Genomic DNA, 14,018 nt, shown 5'->3' with positions numbered 1-14,018 from the left:
GGATTTTAGCTTTAGTCATTACTGGAGATAATTCTTTACAGTATCTAAGATACATACCTTTTGTTGACTTTTGGTTTTTGCTGTACCTTTTCTCTGATATTATAGCTTAAAGTGACTCTTTAAGCTATATACACTTTGTTTGACGCATGAACTGAAAATGGATGTTTAATTTGTGTCAAAGGTTAACTCCTAATACATCACATTTGATTAGTGGAATTGAGGAAGAAATTAAAATATGATTTTCAATTTTTGATATCAAGGACAGACTTGCTGTGTGGGGATTCCCTGGTGGTTTATTGTGTAAGGGAGGGGATGTTTACATAGGATGCTTATGGGAAATTATATAGCTTACAATTTTGTACTCAGTGCCAAAATGAACAAGGCTTACACAAGATGAACTTTGGTAGGGAATTTTTTAGTAGTAGAGTTTTGTCTTTTACTTATGAAATGCATATAGTTCGAAACATGAATTCAAAATGTTTGACTTTTATGATGACTTTAGCACCATTCTTTGGGGATGTGTTCCAAAACTATATAAGATTAGATGGAGGGAGGAAAATGAGAATTAAATTATGATTATATCATCCATTTGTTGTATTCGAATACGTGTGCACATAGATTTCTGTTGTGTAGTTTCGATATTGTGTCCTGTTTTTTGTGATTCTTATGCACTGAGTAATTGGAGAGTCAAATGGAGAATGATCTCTTATTCCAGGGGAGATTGGTTCAGTCTGAGTTACTTTATTATCTAAACGAATATGATGATAATCAGGACCATTTCATTCATGCAATTTTTCTAGTGATACAAATGAGTACCAGTGGGAATTGGGCCAGAAAAATGGTGGTCTCTTAGGTTCTTCATGTTGCGGGCATACTCATACAGGACATTACACTAACTGGATGTTTTGATATGGTGCCAAAAATAGGCTTTTTAGAGGATTTATTTTATACAGCAGCGATTAATTTTTTTCTGCCCGTCACATTACTTATGTTACCAACTTCCTGTTGCTAGTGTTTATATGTGTTGGATCAACTTGATGTTATTTTGTGGGTTTTATGATCTTTCTCTTTGGTTTTTATATGTACTAACCTTACTCATCCTTGTAAAGGTTTTTTCTAATCCTGGTTATTTTGGATTTAATTGTTCTTATTTTTGTTTCTTCGTTCATGCAAAGCTAGTCGAAAGGAATGTGCTTCATACATGGTCGGTTTGCCTGTGCCTTTCCGTTATGAATATCTTATGGCTGAGACAATATTCTCCCAGGTAAGATTTTAACACTACCAGTTTTTCTGTTTGTAAATAGAGCAACAACCTCTACATCATTTGCTCCACCTGATTTGTGCTTTCTCTTTTCAATTGTAACATGTATTGGGAATAAAAAATCTCTGATGACTATGATATATGTTGTGATTATTATACATGTTACAGTTATGCTCGTGTTGTGTCTGTGTTTTTTGTTGAGTCTTTTAGATAGTAACCTTCAATATACGCATAAGGTTATAATTGTGGAGTAGATGTTGTTGATATTGACACTTGTACAAGTCTAAAGGTTCCATATTGTGTTTGAAGTGTGTCAGTAGGGATATGATATATTAGGTTCATGCTTTTTTCTCTGATAATTTCCTTATATTATCTTTATTAATTTTACATGTTAATTATGTTGGTTTACCTTTTTAGAATGTTTGATGCAACTATGATTTATTTACAACTTTCCTGCAGTTGCTTTTGCTACCACAACCCCCATTCAAGCCAATGTATTATACACTGGTTATTATTGACCTCTGCAAGGTACTATAGATGATATTCTATTGAACAAACCATGTTTTATTCATTAATTTCATTTTGACCTGCTGCTTTTTTGAAGGAATATCTTGGCAGCAAAATGATTGTTATGCGGATGAATTGAGTTTTCTCTTTTACGTTAAGGTTTCTGACTCACATGTTTAATTCTTAGGCTCTTCCTGGGGCCTTTCCTGCAGTTGTAGCTGGTGCAGTCCGTGCTCTTTTTGAGAAAATAGCCGACTTAGATATGGAGTGTCGGACACGGCTTATCCTTTGGTTTTCACATCACCTGTAAGTTTAGGCTTCAAAGTGATGCATTTTGAATTGAGCATATACAGAGCCTTTCTTTTTTTTTCAAAAAAAAAAATAATAATAATAATTTGTGGTAGGCGGAATTATTTATATAACATGAAAATGATTGTAAACAATGTACTTAATGTTGATTTGTGATGATTGTTCTCTCTTTGCTTACATGCTATACGGATATTGCCTTTGTTATAATCTTCTTGCATTGAAATGCATGCTATCTTTTATTTAATCAAAGAGGTAACTAGAGTTACAATAAACTAGTTGAATTTTCACCCATGTTAGTAATGGCAATATGGAGATGGTCATTTTTTTTGATAGGTAAAGATAGAATATATTAAAAGCGCAAATGGCGCAGCCATGTACACAATGAAGTATACAACCCACACCAAAAGGCTAGCAAGGGAGGGAGAGAAGAAGAAAATGCCAACCATCCCAAACCACAAAAACCTAAAAAACAATCAAACTTTCCTCTATGGGAAAGAACATCACTGAACGCACAACCCACACCAAAGCAAACCCATAAAAACCAACAAGGGCCCAAATCCTGCCACCAAGCTGCCACACGAAGAGTGCGACCTCAAATAGAAGGGGCACATACCCCGCAACCCCCCTTCCCCTGGATGAGTTGGGAGAGCCACTGTAATTGACTGATCATTCTAGCTTTCTGATCTCCTTCTCCAAACAAGTAGCCAAAGGTGATTTCTTCTTTCCCCCAGCAATCATAACACCATGCTCTCTTCTGGTCTCCAATTTTTTGAGGGAGTTGATCTCCTTCTCAAACCCTGTCACTGGAAAACCCAAAAAGTTGTTGAAGGCAACAAACTTATCTGAGAGACACTCAAAGCCCAGATTGGCTTTCAGTTGAAGCCTTAGAAGAGAGGGCTAAGGCCTGGCCCAAAGAGGAGCCCAAGCTCCCTTCATTTCCCCTGCTGTCTTTAAAAGGCCTTAGGCCCGCCTCCACAGAATATTGATGGTCATGGGGATGATATTGATGGTATTCCATGCTATATTTCATGATGCAGAATATTTACTTAGCTTGATGCTAACAGTTTTTATCCTTAAAAGCTTTTGGATGGATCTGCCACTGGTGATTTGATGTTGTAACCCTTAATAACTCCTGGAATAAGAATTTTAAAAACCAGCGTTAACTGGATTTTGGATTGCTGTTGACTGCAAGTAATGGTTTCTATAATAAGAGGAAAGAGAAAATACAAAGTAGAAGATTATGCAATATTTTCTTAATCTCTTGTTTGTATTTTCTTCCTGTTCAGCTCGAAGGATGCTTCATTTTCTTCATTTCTATTTTTCTTTTTGAGATGAAATCACAGTTATAGTCATCATATCTGTAGTTACTAGCTGAGGTTAGGAGAATATATAATGGATTTTAATTTGAGAGACAAACAAAATACATGTTAAGACCTGTTTGGGTTGACATTTTTGAAGCCAAAGAACTCTTTTTAAGGCCGACAATACTTTTGTATGTATTTAGGTCATTTTATCAGAAAGAACTTCTGATTTAAAAAATAGTTAAATAGGAAGTAAAGAAAAATGTTGGTTTCATGGCCTTCTTTTTTGCTTATGTGGAAAACTGTTTCATGTCAATGAAACTTTCATAGTGCCAGGCCTCTCACTTTATAATTAGGGCCATATGTCATAGAATGCTTCAAATGAGCCTCCTCATGGGTTTATATAGAGCCCAAGAAGCTTCTGGAGACTCCTGGAGCCATCTACACTAGGCCATTGGAGGGAAGAGTGTGGAAGGTTTTAGAGATGCCTAGAGATGTCCCCACATCTCTACACTATGGTGGAAGGCATGAGAGGAGTCCAAGACTTTCTAGAGAATTCTAGAGATTTCTTGTACATAGGGTTGTACATAGAATTGTGTAGGGTATTCTAGAATCTTCTTGATTTGTAAGGAACCCTCCAAGGTTCCAGAGAGTTCCATTGGTGTCTATAAATAGGTGAGGGCCTCATTTGGCCAAGGCACCACCCAAATCACTTCCTAACCAAGCAAGTGAGTCCCAAAAGCACTTGTAAAGGCTTCTTTTAGTAATAACAACTTCCATTCTTTAAGAGTTGCCTACTACGCCTTCTAAAGCTTCCGAGTTGTGAGCGTCTTAGCCTAGCAAGCTAAGCATTGAGAGTAAGGCTGACTTAGCAAGATTAAGGGTCTTGGCTTGTCTAAATGCCGCACGAGCTTAGGAAAAGACTAAGTCCGTGACATTTAGCTTTAGATTCAGTTTTCAGGTAAAGCCAAAAACAAGAAACTATCCCAAATGAGTTAGAGGAGATGATGTGTATGTTGTTGGACCAACTAGGCAATGCATACACCAAGTCATTGAGATTCAATCTTTGTTAGGTTGAATTATGTAGAATTATTTGGAATATCTTATGAATAGGAAAACACTTTGGAAACTATTGTTTATTTGGGATAATTGTTATGTTTTCTTCATCTGATAAACTAGTTGGGAACAATAGTGAATTTTAGCAATAAGTGCATAAATATCCCTAAATTGGTTTACCATGACGGTTTTGCATGTAATTATGTGACTGCCAATATGCTTTTACTAATCATTCTGCCATGCTCTGTCTACATTTGTTTTGGGTGAAATGATCCTTTCAATACACTGGATGATTCAATCCAGCCATGGACTATCCTTAAAAGGGCCTGCATCTAAGTGATTCTCATTTGATATGGATAATCCATGATTGAACTTGACATACTGCTGTATGAAGTAGCAGTTTCTCATAAGTTTCTGTACTATGCCCATGAGATGTTCTATTTTTTTGGTAATAACAAATATTTAGTGTGTTTGGGTTTGAGATTTAGAGATATCTTAACAAATAGTTAGTGTGTTTGGATTAGTTGGTGCATGTCAACTCCAAGGTTCTTGGTGTTAGTAAATGGTACTCCCTTGGGGTTTTTTCAAAGCTCTAGGGGCCTAAGGCAAGGGGACACGTTATTTCCGTACTTGTTTGTTCTAGCTAGGCGCTTAGTTGCCTTCTTGGAAGGGCAAGAGAGGGTAGTTATTTGTCTGGTTTCAAAGTATTAGGGAGAAATGGGGAGGGCTTGTAGATTTCCCATTTGTTGTTCACAAATGATACTTTGGTTTTTTATGAGGCCACCTGATGCAGCACACAATCATCATTAGTGTCTATTTCAGTTTAGTTTCAATTTCCATTAGTTTCTATTTTTAGTTTCCTACATCATTAGTTTCTATTTTAGATTAGTTTCTATTTTCTACATTATTAGTTTCTATTGTAGGTTCATCATTAGTGTCCTATTTCTTTCCTAGTTTTCCTAATTTCCAATTACCTTGCTTTCCTGTTTCTGGTTTCCTATTTCAGTTATTTCATTTATTTTTGCATTACAAACATTATTTAAAGGCTCATTGTAATTGTTAAAGAGAAGTTCAATATATTTTTTTGAGAATTATTCTCTAATTTTCAGATCCTATTGTGATCTTTGTGTTGGTTCTTGAGTGTTTTTCTGTTTTGTTTTGAAACAAACCTTCTATTGCACCACTACCTCTTCCCAAATCACTTATTTGAATTGGTTACTTATGTGGTTTGAAACCATTTTGGGTTTTAAAATCAATTTTGATAAGAGTGAGCTTATTTTGGTTGGGAGTGTGTTGAATGTAGTGGAGTGGCTGCTGTAATTGGTTGCAAAGTGAGTGTGCTCCCAACCACTTATTTAGGGCTCTCTCAAGGAGTTGCCCATAACTCGGTGGTGGCTTGGGACGGGGTCAAAGAAAGGTTCAGAAAGAGATTAGCAATGTGGAAAAGACAATACATTTCTAAAGGGGGAATTCGGATTTTGATCCGGGAGTTAGAGGTTGGGGCGGATGAGGGGTCGTTCCCGAGTGGGCCTAATGGGTCCAATGTGTGCATTAGCCTTAGGAGGGACGGGGGGCCTAGCCCAACTCCAATGTCTGGATCAGATGCAGTTAGCAGTGGTGGGCTTGGGCCGAAGGGCAGATCGAAAGGCCCAAAAGGCAAAGAGAAAGTTTTAGAGGAGAGCTATGGGCCACGTGCTGGGTCATCTATGGACCAAAGAGTGTTCAGTGGGCCGTCTTTGAGTGGGCTTCAGCAGAAGGGGGCACAACGAGGTGGGCCGCCATAGAGAATAGGTCCGAAGGTGAGCAAGCCTAATTCAGGCCCGTTGGAGGCCTTGGCTCAGTCTGAGCTGCTTGGAGATGCCAACATTGAGTTAGAATTCCTAAGAGTAAGGGAGATGGAAACTGAGATCGCTCAGAAGGCCAATACACTCGAGGAGGTGGCGGACAGTGCCCTCCAGAATGAAGTTATGAGGTATGAGGCCCTATCATTCTCAGGGGGTTTATGGGTATCCGGGAATTCTTCTTCTTCTTCTATGCTTACTCTTGGTCGGACTCCTGAGGGGGAGTTCTTTGACCATTCTGGGGATATTAGGGAGATCTGCCAAAATGATAGAGATTCTCAAGGGCAAGAGGCAGATGGCACCATAGCGAATGATAGTGTTTGTTGGGAGCTGGTTGAATTCAAAGGATCCCTAGCAACGACAAGGGAGCAGGAGGGGGGGTCTTCTCAGAATGAGATTCAAGAAGAAAGGGGGGAAGAGGACCTGGATTGGCAAGAAAGCAGCCTAGCAAGATTTAGCCATTTCCTGGGTTTTTCGACTGATGGGCTGGAGAAGGAGATTTTAAATTTCCTGTCTAAAATCAGGAAAAGAAGGGAAAAGATTCATAGTAAAGGTTTATTGGAAAAATCGAGGTTTGAAAGGGAGCTAAAAAGGCTGGAATGCTCAGTGAATTATGAGGGGGATGGCAAAAAGAAGGGCCCTATTCAGGGCAAAGGGGTGCAGATGGTGCCTGTTTAATGAATCTCAAATTGATAAGTTGGAATGTAGGGGGGGTGAACGACAGTACGAAAAGGAAGGTTATTAAGTCAGTTTTTAGGAAGCAGAAGGTGGATCTCTTTTGCATCCAGGAGACAAAAATTCAGATTATGTCTGATAGGGTGGTGAGAAGTTTAGGGACGGGTAGATTTTTAGATTGGAAGGCTTTGAATGCATGTGGCTCGGCTGGGGGTATCCTGATATGCTGGGATAAAAGAGCTCTGGAGTTGCTGGAGTGGGAGGTGGGTCAGTTCTCTTTATCCTGCAGATTCAGGACAATGGAGAATGGGGTGATTTGGGTTTTTACGGGGGTTTATGGCCCGTTTACTAGACTTGAAAGGGAGTGGTTGTGGGAAGAAGTAGGGGCAATCAGAGGAATCTGGGAGGGACCTTGGTGTCTAGGTGGTGATTTCAACATTACTTTGGCTCAAGGTGAGAGAAGCAGGCAAGGGAGAATAACTTCAGCTATGAGGAGGTTTGCGGAAGTTGTAGATGATCTAGGCCTTGTGGACCTTCAATTGCAAGGGGGTGCATTCACGTGGAATGGGGGTCTGAATAACGTGTCAAGGGCTCGTCTAGATAGATTTCTGGTCTCTCCTTGCTGGCTTGATCAGTTCAGTAGGGTGAGTCAGCGGAGGTTGCCCAGGCCGATTTCAGACCATTTTCCAATATTACTTGAAGGGGGTAGTTGGAGGAGAGGGCCTACCCCCTTCAGATTCGAAAATATGTGGTTCAAAGTCGAGGGGTTTAAGGATTTAATCCGGAGTTGGTGGATGGGTATAGAGGTGAGGGGAAGTGCCAGTTTTAGATTATCGGCGAAATTGAAGGAGCTGAAGCAAAAGCTGAAAGTTTGGAATAGGGAGGAGTTTGGTAATCTGGAAAGCAACAAGGAGGCTGTGATTCAGCAAGTGGAGTATTGGGATAGAGTTGAGGAGGAAAGGAGCCTGTCAATGGAGGAATTAGTTTATAAGAAGGATGCCAAGGAGGATTATGCCAAGTGGGTTGATCTGGAAGAAACTCACTGGAGGCAGGCGTCTAGGGAACTTTGGTTGAAGGCAGGCGATAGGAATACGAGGTATTTCCACCGTATGGCGTCTACCCATAGGAGAGTTAATCACATGGATAGAATTAAAATTAATGGGATCAGACTGACAGAGGAGCGGGAAATCAGAGAGGGGGTAGTAAATGCTTTTAAGCAGCAATTCTCCGAAAGTTCGGGGTGGAAGGCGGACATTGGAAGTCTCTCTTTTAATCAAATTTGTGTGCAAGAGGCAGAGTTGCTGGAGGCTCCCTTCTTTGAGGGTGAAGTCCAGTCGGCCCTGATGGAAATGAATGGGGATAAAGCCCCAGGTCCTGACGGGCTCTCGGTCTTCTTTTGGCAATGCTGTTGGGATTTCGTCAAGGAGAAAATTCTGGAGATGTTTAAGGAGTTCCATGACCAGAATATGTTCCTCAAGAGTATTAACAATACCTTTCTGGTGTTGATTCCTAAAAAAGGGGGGGCCGAGGATTTTGGTGATTTCAGGCCCATCAGTCTTTTGGGAGGCCTCTATAAGCTACTGGCAAAGGTGTTGGCCAACAGGCTTAAGAAAGTTATAGATAAGGTAGTTTCCCAGGATCAGAACGCGTTTGTTAAGGGTAGGCAGATTCTTGACGCTTCTTTAATAGCTAATGAAGTGATTGACAACTGGAATAAGAAGGGGGACAAAGGGGTTATCTGCAAATTAGATATAGAGAAGGCTTATGATAGCATTAATTGGCAATTCCTCTTGAAAGTTATGGAAAAAATGGGGTTTGGCGCTAAGTGGCTGAGATGGATGTGGTGGTGTATATCCACAGCCAAATTTTCAGTGATGGTGAACGGAACGCCAGCTGGATTCTTTTCGAGTTCTAAAGGGCTGCGTCAGGGTGATCCCCTGTCCCCTTACCTTTTTGTTATGGGGATGGAGGTGCTAAGTGTCCTAATCAGAAGGACTATGGAGGGGGGTTTCATTTCAGGGTGCAAAATTCAGCGAGACAGAGGACGGGCTGTTCACATTGCTCATCTGCTCTTTGCCGATGACACTATTGTCTTCTGGGAGGCAAAGAAGGAGTACTTAACGAATTTGAGTTGGATCTTGTTCTGGTTTGAAGCCGCGTCCGGGTTGAGAATTAACTTGGCTAAAAGCGAGGTCATTCCAGTAGGGGAGGTGCAAAGGATAGAGGAGATGGCTGTGGAGTTAGGTTGTAGGGTGGGGCAGCTTCCGTCTGTGTATTTGGGGCTGCCGCTGGGGGTGCCTAATAAGGCTGCATATGATTGGGATGGGGTAGAAGAGAAAATGAGAAGGAGGCTTGCTCTTTGGAAGAGTCAATATATCTCCAAGGGTGGGAGAATCACTCTAATTAAAAGCACTATGGGTAGTATGCCAGTTTACCAGTTGTCGTTATTCCGTATGCCCATTTCTGTGGTTAGAAGATTAGAAAAACTGCAAAGAGACTTCTTATGGGGGGGGTCTCATGGAGAGGAAAACTCATCTGGTTAAGTGAGATGTGGTGTGTGGGGATAAGGAGAATGGGGGGTTGGGAATAAGGAAGTTCACTATCATGAATAAAGCACTTCTTGGCAAGTGGACTTGGAGATTCACTTCGGATAAGGAGGCCCTTTGAAGCATGTGCTGGAAGCTAAGTATGGTCAGGAGGATTATGGTTGGAGGACCAAAAAGGCTGTGGGTGCGTGTGGTGTGGGGGTGTGGAAGGAGATCTTAAAGGAAGCTGGCTGGTGCTAGGACAAAATGGGGTTCAAGGTGGGGAAAGGTAATAAAATCAGCTTCTGGACTTACGTGTGGTGCGGGGATTCAGCGTTGTCCCAAAGGTTCCCGCATCTCTATACCTTGGCAGCCAACAGAAATGCAAAGGTTGAAGACCTGTGGGACCAGAATGTTGGGGAAGGAGGCTGGAATTTGTGTTTTATAAGGGATTTCAATGATTGGGAGGTGGAGTTGGTAGGTGAGTTGCTCCAAGCGTTGAGAGGAGTTAGGATAACTTGGGAGGATGACTCTGTTTTTTGGAAAGGAGGGGGAAGTGGGCAGTTTAGAGTGAAAGATGCATACAGCTGGCTGGATAGGTCTATGGAGGTCAACTTTCCGAAAAACAAGATTTGGGTGGGAAGATTCCCAACTAAAATCATGTTTTTCACGTGGGAAGCGACTTGGGGAAAGATCTTGACTCTTGATAGGCTCCAAAAAAGAGGTTGGCAGCTCTCGAATAGGTGTTTTTTGTGTGCTTGCGAAGCGGAAAGCGTGGATCACTTACTTATTCATTGTACAGTGGCTAAAGAGCTTTGGGATTTAGTGTTGGGCTTAGTTGGGGTCAAGTGGGTGTTCCCTAATACTGTAAATGAGGTTTTATATAGTTGGGGGGGGGGGGTTCTTTTGTGGGGAAAAAAAAGAAAAAATTATGGAATTCCATTATGTTATTCATTTTTTGGATGGTTTAGAAGGAAAGGAATAGATTAGCCTTTAGGGGGGGGGGGGGGGGGGTCTTAGCAATTCAGAGGTTTAAATATTCTTTTGTTTGTAATATTTGGGGTTGGGCTAAATTGTATATGGAAGAGGAGCCGCATTCCCTTTTAGATTTCCTGGAGTGGATTGCCTCCAGTTGAGGGGTGGTTTGTTTTTTGGTTTTTGTTTGTTTTTGGCCTTTGTTGCCTGGTATACGTCCTGTATACGTTGGAGTTTTTAGCCCCTTTAATGAACTGTGCTTGCTTATCTAAAAAAAAACATTGGTCAAGAGCACGCTAGCTAGCTTGCCAATCTACTTTATGTCACTATTTCGGATGCCGAGGAGAGTTCGCTTAAGGTTGGAGAAGATTCAAAGAGACTTTTTGTGGGGAGATGGGGCTCTAGAGAGTAAGCCTCATGTAGTGAAGTGGGATATTGTTTGTTTAGACAAAGGAAAAGGTGGCCTTGGATTTAGACATCTTAACTCTCTAAATAAGGCTCTCAGCCTTTGCAAATAGATTTGATGCTTTGCTAAGGAGAGGGATGCCCTTTAGAGAGAACTTATTTGTGGCAAATTTGGGGAATTGGAAGGGGGTTGGTGCTCTAAGGATGTACGAGGCAGCTATGGTGTTGGGCTTTAAAAGGCTATAAGGCTTTTGTGGGGGTTAGTCTCTTCCAGAACTCTCTTCATGGTGGGCAATGGGAGAAGGGTCAAGTTTGGAGAGATTGATGGTGCGGGGATGAACCTTTATGTGTGTCCTTTTCCTCGTTCGCTCTAGCTAGCTCAAAAGAGGCTTGAGTGGTGGATTTGTGGGTGCACTCTTCTGAGGGGGGTGGATGGAACTCGAGTTTCTCTAGACCTCTCAATGACTGAGAGTTTGGGACGGTGGAGTGCTTCTTGTCAAGGATTCAAGAGAAGGTGGTGGTTGAGAAGAGGGAGGATGAGGTGTTTTGGGTAGATGCAAAGAGTGGATCCTTTTCTATTAGGTCCCTCTATTCTATCCTTGAGGAAGAAAGGGTAGACCCTTTCCCTACTAGTGTTGTGTGGAATGCTTGGGTTCCTCCTAAGATCAGTTTTTTTCCTTGGGAGGTAACATGAAGGAAAGTTTTGACTTTAGACCAATTGCAAAGGAGAGGGTGGTTTTTAGCCAATAGATGCTCCATTTGTTATGTTTATTAGGAGTCAATTGACCATATTCTCTTGCATTGTGGAAAGGCAAGGCTGTTATGAGAGCTCTTGTTCTCTTTGTTCAAGGTGTGTTGGGTGATTCATTCTTCAGTTAGAGAGACCCTATTAGGGTGACATGGCTCGTTTATTGGAAGAAAGTCTGGAGAGTATTGTCTTTGTGCCTCTTCTGGACAATTTGGAAGGAGAGAGAAATAGAAGATCTTTTGAGAATAGGGGCCTTTCTATTCAAAGGCTGAAGTTTTTGTTTTTGTGCAGCATATTATCTTCGACAAACTTGTTTATAGAACATTCTTCTATGTCCTTAGTTAATTTTATTGATTGGTTGGGGTCGGATAGAGGGAGGGAGTATTGTTGTTTTTTCTATCCTTTTAGGCGGTTGTTGTATACACTGTATGTACTTCGGTGCACCCCTTTTGGTGTTTTAATACAATTTGCACTTACCTATAAAAGAAAAGATTTAGAGATATCTTACTGTACATGGTCTTGGTACTTTATGCTAGAGTATCACTGTACCTGTGTTACCGCAACACGTATGCATGTGCAAAATATGATTGCTGTGCTAGCTTAAATCAGCTGCCATGTCTGATCAAGGGAGCAGAAAGATAAGATGAATGTAAGTAGACAAAGAAAAAGATGAAAAGAAATGAGAAACTAGAAAAATGCATACCTTTTTATAGTTTCCATGTCACTTGAGTCATTGGAGGGTTGCTGAAAGTGGAAATTGGGACAAGTCCCCAAAAGGTTGCCAGTATTGGATCTAGCTCTCTCCTGCAGTGGTCCTTGAAACCCTTATCTTACAGTGAGGGATTTGCAAATAGGGTCTTTGATTCTTATATCATAAAGAAATCTGTTATTTGCTATGTTGTCTGGAGACCTCATTATCCATATTACTGTTAATCAAACCCATATGATATATATGTTTAGTAAATCAGTCCTTTGTTTGAAAACCGACTTTTCAAATAAATATTTTTACCTAATTTGGGACAGGCTAACATATTTGCTGCATTCTTGTATATTAAAAGGATCTGGTTCCACAATTCTGACTTCTAGTCCTGCACCTCCACTGCACCAGATGCTATGCTATGTGACGTAGTGTGTATAGCAAAATGTTGATGTTTCAATCATTTTTAGATTCATTATGCTTGAAAATTTAATGAATGTTTTTTCTAGTATCACAAGTTGGATACTTTTATTGGTTTGTGTGCATTTAAGTTAATGTTCACTTCCTTATTTTTCAGATCAAATTTTCAATTCATCTGGCCTTGGGAAGAATGGGCTTATGTCTTAGACCTTCCAAAATGGGCACCACAACGTGTGTTTGTTCAGGAGGTTTTGGAAAGAGAAGTTCGTTTGTCATACTGGGACAAAGTTAAGCAGGTAACCAGATACACTAAATATCGGTGATATTTTAGATCAGAGTTTTAAAAGGTTTTTTGTGGCTCATGCAAGAGACTAAGAATGAGGTAGTCTTATAATGCCTCAAAATCATGGTAAGCTTATGTCTCATGAGCCAGGGTATTGTCTAAGGCACACCTTTTTGAGCTGCTGGCTCAAGAGCTGTGTGCATCATGTGAATGGCATTTTTCTCTATTTACTATGTAATCAGTAATATTTCTTTTGTTATATGCTTATATTTATGTAACTTTCAAGCAGTGATCCCTCTCCCTCTCTCCCTTTCTCCCTCTGTCCACACACACACTCACAGAGACGGGTGGTGGTTGGGGAAAGGAGAGGAACATATTTCTTGACTCATGCTTGTCTGTTTTGGTATTTATATATATGGTATTCATTATATGTCATTTGTGAGGAATAGCAACATCTCTCTTTTTATTTATTTACTTACTTTTTTGGGTTTAATCATGCTAGCATGGAACTAATATTTGAAAAATGACCAAGCATGTTTTTCAAATTAATTTGGTATTATCATTTCCTGTATCTTAATAGCTCTACTTATGTTTATGTTTTCTTTTAAATTTAAGAATAATATATCAACAGGCCTGCACTTCATTTCTTTGAGTAGAACACCTTGCCTTACACTTTTACATAGTGATGTCATCAAATGTCCTCATTCTTCACATATTATGTTGGTATCCTCCTTCAAACAAAACCGAGAAAAAAATCAAAATAAATTGCTGCAGAAGTTGGAATTTGTTTTAGTGAATACAATAACCATTTGGTGCATTCAAATATGCCTTTCTTTCTTTCTTTCTTTTTTTTTCTTTTTCTTTTTTCTTGTTTGGGGGTTGCAGGGTGGGGCTGCTGGCTTCCTATTTTATATTATATATAAATTCTTAGGGGTTGGACCCGCTAGGGTAGCCTAGTTGGTCAGGGTGAACCTGGGAAGTGTGGTCCTAGTAAGTGGCATATGGTTTTGGGTTT

The 14,018-nt window shown here is 40.4% G+C and overlaps 1 protein-coding gene across 1 annotated transcript in view; it reads left to right on the top strand.

Moving 5' to 3' along the window:
- The window catches only part of LOC100265341 (nuclear cap-binding protein subunit 1), a 58,844-nt gene that overhangs the window by 39,970 nt on the left and 4,856 nt on the right, over nucleotides 1–14,018 (top strand). The window contains exons 11-14 of the mRNA XM_003632204.4: nucleotides 1,180–1,264; nucleotides 1,721–1,789; nucleotides 1,956–2,074; nucleotides 12,878–13,016. Of these exons, the coding sequence (XP_003632252.1) occupies nucleotides 1,180–1,264; nucleotides 1,721–1,789; nucleotides 1,956–2,074; nucleotides 12,878–13,016 (412 nt within the window). The remainder of the gene's footprint in view (nucleotides 1–1,179; nucleotides 1,265–1,720; nucleotides 1,790–1,955; nucleotides 2,075–12,877; nucleotides 13,017–14,018) is intronic.

The sequence above is a fragment of the Vitis vinifera genome, chromosome 6 (genome assembly GCF_030704535.1).
Source record: "Vitis vinifera cultivar Pinot Noir 40024 chromosome 6, ASM3070453v1".
NCBI classification, from domain to species: domain Eukaryota; kingdom Viridiplantae; phylum Streptophyta; class Magnoliopsida; order Vitales; family Vitaceae; genus Vitis; species Vitis vinifera.
This window is presented reverse-complemented; position numbering and strand designations above follow the sequence as displayed.